This window comes from Elephantulus edwardii, unplaced genomic scaffold (assembly GCF_000299155.1).
Source record: "Elephantulus edwardii isolate Elephantulus edwardi_28Jun2011 unplaced genomic scaffold, EleEdw1.0 scaffold00262, whole genome shotgun sequence".
In the NCBI taxonomy this organism is placed as follows: domain Eukaryota; kingdom Metazoa; phylum Chordata; class Mammalia; order Macroscelidea; family Macroscelididae; genus Elephantulus; species Elephantulus edwardii.
The window spans coordinates 235,333-243,946 of NW_006400012.1; the positions used below are offsets into that span (position 1 = coordinate 235,333).

Consider the following 8,614-nt stretch of genomic DNA (forward strand, 5'->3'; position numbering starts at 1 on the left):
CCAGGCTTGTAATAACATCAGGACCCAACAATCTTACAGACACACGCGCGCGCACACTCTCTCTCTCTCTCTCTCTCTCTCTCTCTCTCTCTCTCTCTCTCTCTCACACTCTGACAATAAAACTAAAAAGCCTTCCAAGCCCCTGCCCCAAGTTCACACAGATGTCTTCACAGCATTCAGTACTGAAAGCATCCATCATGCTCCCATGGGATTTCTGGTTTTCATCTGTCACCCCTCCGTTTTTGCTCATGTGTTGACCTGTCTTCTACTTTCATCATCTGATGAAGGACATATGTGTAGATTTTTCCTTTCTGCTCTGCCTCCAGTGCTTACCAGGGCAGGGCTGACATCTTAGAAGGAACTGGCTCTGTGACTTGGATGGGGAATGTTGCTGCAGCTGGCTTTCTTCTTTAACAGGCCTTTCTCTCCCTCTGAATTAGGGTCGATCGGTGGCCTCTTCTTTGCGGTTGGAATTGCCCAGTATGCCCTGTTAGGATACTTTATCCGCTCCTGGAGGACCCTTGCCATTCTGGTGAACCTGCAGGGGACAGTGGTCTTTCTCTTGTCTCTGTAAGTAGTTTTTCGTTTTAGAGTTTTAACGTACTAAGCAGAACACCTTAAGAGAATGTGGGTCAATGAGCAGCATTATTCCCTTGCAGGAGCTTGCCTGGCTGACTTTGGTGAAGAACTAAATTCTGCAAGTGCTCCAATGCTTGGCAGCTCCTGGGAAGAGGAGATGCTTAATTAATTCAAAATGCAGGTATCCCTTGTTTACAGTAACCTCTCAGTAGACTGCATTTTAACTTTCAACTTGTTGATGTAGGAGAACTATTTCCTTTTTTTAACCCAAAGCCAGGAGTTGAAGATCTTCAGACTGCATCATCAGGTCATGTGCTAGGTATGTGACTGAGATACGTTATTGTAAAGCAGCAGTATATCCATATAGTAGTGGCAGTTACTGATCCTACAGAAAAATATCATTTCTCAGAGATGGAGAAGTCCTAGTAGTGCATGGATTCCAAGCAAGGACAGCGTGAATCCCTGGTGAGACTCTAGAACAACCCAGTGCAGCAGGATCGTCACCCACATAGGTTCATGCTTATCACACCAGGAGTTTTTCAGGTTGCTTACAAAAGGCGTTTCCTCCCCTAAGGTATCAGACCTCTAATTTTAATCGCAAGGATCTTTGGGATAAAGAAAATACTATGCTAATGGCACAGTATTTTTTTCTGTACTATAAAGTGAGGGATACCTGTAATAATACTTTAATTCAGGTAGCTTAAACTTATTAACTCTTTAATTCAGAATCAACTCATTGAGATTTCATGGTGGGCTGAACTAAGATTTTATTATCTTTGAAAGTAGGGGCATTGTTAAGTACAAAAAAATGAAGACATCACATCAGAAATTGTATAAAATTTTTTTTAAATGTATGTAGTTATATGCATGAGAGTAAGATAATTTTATTAGAAAACTGGCACTATTAGCATCTGTGTTATAACTAAATACTTGGAACCAGTGACACTTTGTTTAGTCCTTTGAGTTAGTCAGCATTCATGTAATGACTGTTGAATAAGTGACCTTTTAAAATAGTTTATCTCATGTATCTCAATTCCATCTGAGTCTCATATCTCCTTCAGAGATATGAATGATGTGAATCCTTGTACTTTTCATTTTCCATAGTCTGAGTTCGTTACTGCTCAGTGTTAGGTGAAATCATGCCATAAAAAACAGACAATAGAAAGGAAGACATGAATGTTAATCCTGGATATTCCACATTTCACTATTGTCAGCCTCCCACAGTGCACTTTCATTTTCTCTTTGCTATTTTTCTACTGTCCCATTTAATGTGCCCTGAGTTCTAGGCAGATGAGGCCTCTGGTTCCTAGTGGACACCTCGCACTTCAGTGGTTCTCTGTGTGCTCTCTCAAGACCATTCTCCCCATTTCTTCTAGTTTAATTCACACTTAGCCTCCTAAGTTTGCTCGAATGCTGTCTTCCCTGTTAATGATTCTTCCTAACCAAAGCCCTTAGCTACAGATCATTCTCTTTCTTGACTGAAATTCCACAGCACTTTATGTGTACACTTCAAGTTGTTGTTCTGTACCATAGAGTTGGAACTGACCGATAGCTGACCCTCCAGTGGGTTTTCAGGGGCAGTTAATTACAAGGGAGGAGATTGCTCATCCTTCTCCTGTGGAGCACCTGGTGACCTTGAACCATGTGCCTTCAGGATTGCAGCACAACTTCTTGCCACTTAGCCACCAGAGCTCCTTGCCATTCAAGTAGCTTTTCTAGTTCTTCCTCCATCTGGAGCCCCCTCTTTGCTTATAACCTAGAATTCTCCCACAGCAGGCTCTTTGTCATCATGACATTTCCCCAGCACCAGAGTTCCAGGCACATGTGGTAATACAGGTACTTCTACAGTATGTACACAGTAGATTCATTGGATATTGGCACAGAAGCCTTTTGGATTACTTTTAGAATTAGGTCATTGGTAAAACAGAAAAAGTCACATTAATTTTTAGAGTTAGACCTTGTTTGTTTTGTTTGGGTTTTCTTTGAAGAACATTATTATATATCTTTAAAATTCTTTTCTTTTCACCATAGTTGATTTTTAGTAGCTTTTTAAAATTACTTTCTAAAAAATTAACGTTTCTTTAATTCACAGAGATTGAGCACCTTAAAGCAGTAGCTTTAAGACAATGTTGCTAGTGAGCTCCAAGCTCTGTAGAGGGCAGCTAGTCTTCGAGAGTTCAGAGGCCTGCTTTTTCATGCAAAAATATGTCTTAACTTTTTGTTTGCATAACTTGCTAGCACTGAACTTGTAGTTCCAAATCGGTACAGCAACAAGGTGAGCTTTTGTATAAATAAGTAGCCATGTTGGCCTTGCAAAATGCTGAGAAATAGGACGTCTTTCCGCCCACCCCCACCCCCCGCCCCATAATTAAGATAAACCCTTTCCCTAGTGGGAATTAGCCTTGGCACCAATAGTTGAGAAATCAAAAGATGAAGTCCATTGGGAAAAGGCTGTCAAGACCTCTCTAGAGTACTGAAGAACAATGATGTCAGCCTGGAGACTAAGGTACTCCTGATCCAAGCTATGGCTGTTGCAATTACTTGCTGTGACTCAGAGAGCTGGGCAATGAATAAGGATGATAGAAGAATAGATGCAGGGGGGGGGTTTTGTGTGGGGAGAAGGTTGCAACAATGAATGAATGGAATCCCAAAATCTCTGTAGATGTTCATGGAAATGAAAAATAAACAACCTAAATTTAAAAAAAAAAGAAGAAGAATAGATGCATTTGAGTTGTGGTACTGGAGAAAAGTATTGAATATACCATAGTCTTCCAAGAGAACAAACAGGTCTGTCCTAATGAGAGTGAAACTAAGCTGCTTCTTGGAGGCAAGGATTTTGAAGCTCCATCTAACATACTTTGGGCACATTGCCAGGAAGGACCAGTCCTTGGAGAAGGACATCATGCTTTGAAGGAACATTAGAAGGTCATTGCAGGGGAGAAAGACCCTGGATGAGATGGATTGACACAGTGACTAGGGTAATGGGGTTAGGTGTGTTGGAAACCGTGAGATTGGCTTAGGATAAGAGAGGACTCAGAGCTGTTGTATCTAGGGTCATTGTGAGTCAGAAGCAACTTGACAGCACATAACAACAACAGTGGAAATAGTTTTGTTATTGTATTTTCAAAGTTGAACCGTCTCTTAAGCATTATATCATCATTAAAAAAGTGCTCTTTTTATTTTTACTTTTTATTGTTCTTAGAGTGAAAGTTTATAGAATTAATTGATTTTTCCATTCAATCATTCATAGATTTTGTTTCATGACATTAATTACAGCCCCCACATTGTAATAGTCTTCTTTGTCCCTTCCTCTCTGTGATCCTCATTTCCATTTATCCTCTTATCCCCTCCCTTCCTTCCTTCTCAGCTTTCTCCCTGTCTCCCCAGGACAAATACTGCCCTTTTCATCTTGTCTGATTGATCATTCTAAGAAGTGAGTACCTCCTTGGAGCTGCTGTTCACTGTATAACCCATTTACATATGTATTCTTTAAGGTCATTTCTGTTACTTAAAAAGTGTTCTAGAACCATAAATTGACTTAAAAGGCAGAGAAATGCATTTCATTCCCCAAAGATACAGTCTGCTAATATTCTGGCATATTTAATCCTTGGTTCACTTCTACTCCTCTTAATCCTTCTCAGGATTACTACTTCCTAGTACATTTCTTTCACTTATTTTTCTATGCACAGTATATCTTTCCTTATCACTAGAACCCTTCTCATGATTTTTGCAATCTGTATTAAAGTGTTACATGGTACCTCATGGGATCCCCAGTGGCCGAGCCTGTTGAGCCAGTTGATGATCTGCAGGTGTAACATACACTAGGACACAGTTTTACTTGACTGTTCTTTTTAGTGGAAGAAGAGTAATAAAATGGTGATCAAGAGTACATAAAGGACTTTTCAGGCTGCGGTAGATGGCCTTTTCCTTGCTTTTTGTTGTCAGTCACATGTGCGTACATATTCTCATTAGTAGCAAAACTCGTGGGGAGAGTGCAGCCTTTGGTTTCCGTTCTCTTCCCTCTCAACTGCCACAGTACTTTGTACCAAATACAAGTGCTCCATTAGTCAGCTGGCTGTGCGCTAAGGTTCTAAATCCTGTTATGTTTCCTGCCAGTTCAGTGTGTTTATTATTTAATGGCACAATGAATTGTAAAAGGCATTTTAAATAATACTTACATTTTATTTTATGAAAATGATGTCATATAAGGTAAAAAGATTCTTGCTGTGATTTGTAAACAAAGCTTCCATTTTCTTACTATAGTGTGTCTTTGAAAAGTCCTCTAGAAGTGTTTACAGAACTGTAAAGGGAGGAAAGGATGCATTGCATCGAGTATTGACACTTTGAACAGAACAGTGGCAGTAGAACTGTTTGACACTTTGTAGTTGTGTTGCTGGTGGTGGAGGTGGGTACCATTGAGTGGGAACTGATCCAAAGCTGACCCTCCTGCCAGTTTTCAGAGCCAGTAAATCACATGAAAGGAGATTTCCCATTCTCCTGCAGAGCACCTGATGGACTCGAACGACACGCCTTTGGGATTGCAGTGCTGTTTATTACCAACTAGGCAGTAACTATTTTGTGTGACTAGAAGTTAATCACAAGACACCTGACTGAGTTATTTAGTAATGCTATCACGGAAAAAAGTTTATTTCCTTCTTATCTAACTTGTTAGGTTCCATCGAGTTGAATGTGACCTACAGAAACACTATCAACAATGATCTATGATCACTATGAACTATGATCTGATCCTTGTCTTAGTCTGTGCCATTCTTACCATCTCTGACACTTGAGCCCATTGCTGCAATCACTGTGTCAGTCCATCTGGTTGAGGGGCTTCCTCTCTTTCGCTGACCCTCTCCCCTCTAAGCATGATGTCACTTTCCAAGTAATAGCCTCTCCTGTCAGCGTGCTTAATGTAGCTGAGACGAAGCTTTGTCATCTTTGCTTCCTAGGAGTACTGGCTCTGGGTGCACCTTCGCCAGTACATATTTGTTTGTTCTTAAAGCAGACCCTGGGCTGTTCAATACTCTTCTCTATCTAGCTCAAAGACATCAATTCTTTTTCTGTCATCCTTAATTCATCGTCCAACTCTCAGATGCAAGTGATTGAAAAGACTACGGCCTGAATCAGGTGCACCTTAGTCCTCAACCTGACATCATGCTCCGTAATAATTTGGAGAGGTCCCCGACTTCATAGTTTCCAAGTGCAATGTCTCCTGGTCTCCTTGATTGCTCATACCAAAGACATTGGTTATGGATCCAAAAAAGAGGAAATCATTTACAACTTTAATATTTTCTCCATCTATCATGATGTTCCCTATTGGTCCATTGTTGAGAATTTTTGTTTTCTTGACGTTGAGATACAATCCAAATTAAAGGCTATGTTCTTTGACCTTCTGCGTAAGGTGCTTCAAGTCCTCATCACTTTCAGCAAGCAAGGTTGTGTCAACATAGGTTGTTGATGACTCTTCCTCTGATTCTGATGTCACAGTGTTCTTCATAGAGTCCAGCTTCTCAAAAAAGTTTTCTCAGGATGATAAATGAAGAAGATGCCTTTGAGTTGGTGCTGGGGAAGAGCATTGAACATACCATGGACTGCCAAGAGAATAAACAGGTCTGTCGAGGTGAGAGTGAAACCAAGTTTCTCCTTAGAGGCAAGAATTTTGAAACTGTCTCACATACTGTGGGCACGTAGTCAGGAGAGGACCAGTCTTTGGAGAAAGACATCATGCTTGGAAGGGTGGAGGGACATCACAGGAGAGGAAGACCACCAGATGAGATGAATTGACACAGTAACTGCAGTAATGGGGGTAGGTGTGTCAAAGTCAGTGAGACTGACTCAGGACAGGACAGGGTTCAGAGCTGTTGTACATAGGGTCACTATGAGTCACAGGTGACTGGATGGTACATAACAACAACAATACTCCCTTGCTCTGTTCAGACAACAGCCTCTTGGTCTTGGTATAGGTTTTGGATGAGCACATTTAAGTGTTCTGGGATTCCTGATCGTCCCAGTGTTAGTCATAATTTGTTATGATCCACACAGTCAAATGCCTTTGCATGGTCAATAAAGCACAAACAGACATTCTTCTGACATTTTTTGCTTTCAGCCAAATTCATCTGACTTCAGCAATAATATTCCTTTGTGCTTTGACCTCTTCTAATTCCAGCTTAAACTTCTGGCAGTTCTCTATGCACTTTTCTACCCATATTTTAATGATCCTCAGGTGTATTTTGCTTGCACTTAATATTAATGATACTGTTTGATAATTTCCACATTCTGTTGGATCATTTTTCTTTGGGATGGAAACAAATACGGATGCCTTCTAGTCAGTCTGCCAGGCAGCTGTCCTCCAAATTTCCTGTTATAATGAGCATGTCTAGGATTGCATCCATCATTTGAAACATGTCGGTTGATATCCCACCAATTCCTGGGGCCTTGTTTTTTTGCCAGTGCAGCTTGAACTTCTTCCTTCACTACCATTGGTTCTTGATAATATGGTGCTTCTGAAATAATTAAGTGTTGGCCGATTCTCTTTAGTATAGTGATTCTGTGTATCCCCTCTATCTTTTGCTACTTCATGGGTCCTGTAAGATTTTTTTTACCCATAGTATTTCTCCTCAAGGCTTGAACTTTTCAGTTCTTTCGGCTTGAAAGAACTTTTTATTCTCCAATACTTGCTTTATGCACATTCCATTACAATACCTTGTTTTATCTTCACAAACTGCCCTTTGAAATAATTCCTTCAGCTCTTTTACTTCAGCTTCTGTTTCCTTTGTCTTGGCTTCTTAGCACTCTAGTGCAATTTTCAGAGTATACGGACACCATTTTGGTGTTTTCTTTCTCCTCTCTCTTCGTAGTGACCTTTTGCTCTCTTCGTGGGTGATGTGCTTGATGTCATTCAACAACTCATCTGGTCATACAGGCTTCAGACCTATTCTTCTCCCCCCCCACCTTGGTTTGTTGTTTTTTTTTCACCTTGTTGTGTACTCTCAAATTAGATCTGACTGGCACAGGAGGAGTTTGCCCCTCCTCCAGCAGAGCATCTGGTGGATTTGAACCACAGTGCATCTTCGGGATTGCAGAGCACTTTCTTGCCACCAGGCCACCAGAGCTTCCTTCAAACCTATTCTTAAGATGATTTTTCAATTCAGATGGGATAGACTCAAGATCAAGACTTGTTTTAATTTTCTTCAGCCTCAGTTTGAACTTGCACGTGAGTAATTAATGATCTGTTATTTAGAATGCTGTGTTGTGTACCAATGAGTTGCTTGCTACTCATAGTGGCCCTCTGCACAATAGCTGTGAATCCTGTTCTATCCTGAGCAAATCTCATTGTCTAAAACACACCTACCCCTATTACCCAGTCACTTTGTTAATCCATTTCATCCAAGATCTTCCTCTCCCACTCTGTCCCTCCATCCTTCTAAGCATGTTGTACTTCTCCAAGTACTTGTCCCTTTTGGCAACATGTCCCACTATGTGAGGCTTAACTTCAAAATACTTGCCTCCAGAGAGCAACTTTGTTTCACCCTCTTACAAACTACCTGTTTGTTTTCTTGACAGTCTGTGGTACGTTCAGTACTTTTCTCTAATACCACAATTCACAGTCACCAATTTTTCTTTTGTTCATCTGTGGTCATTGTCCAGCTCTCTGATGCTTAGCAAGTAATTGTGAAGAACATGGCCTGGATCAGGTGCACCTTAGTCTCTAGACTGACATCTTCACTCTTCAGCACTCTGGAGAGGTTTGTGACAGCAGAGTTGTTTTCTCAAATGTTGAGCTTCAATTCATATTGAAGACTGCAGTCCTTGACTTGATCCTCTGCAGCAGACACAGCAGGTCCTCCCTCAGTTTCAGCAAGCAAGGTTGTGTCATCTGCATAATGCAAATTGTTAATAAGTCTTCCTCCAATTCTTATGCCACATTCCTCCTCATTAAGTCCAGCCTCCCGAATAATCTGTTCTGCATATAGATTGAAAAGGTGTTGAGACAGGATGCATCCCTGACACACTCCTTTCCTGACTTTGAACC

The 8,614-nt window shown here is 40.9% G+C and overlaps 1 protein-coding gene across 2 annotated transcripts in view; it reads left to right on the top strand.

Annotated features, from left to right (window-relative positions):
- Nucleotides 1–8,614, top strand: part of SLC22A15 (solute carrier family 22, member 15) — a 112,329-nt gene that overhangs the window by 65,469 nt on the left and 38,246 nt on the right. For both annotated transcript variants that reach the window (XM_006899571.1, XM_006899572.1), the window contains exon 5: nt 441–570. In XM_006899571.1, the coding sequence (XP_006899633.1) occupies nt 441–570 (130 nt within the window). The remainder of the gene's footprint in view (nt 1–440; nt 571–8,614) is intronic.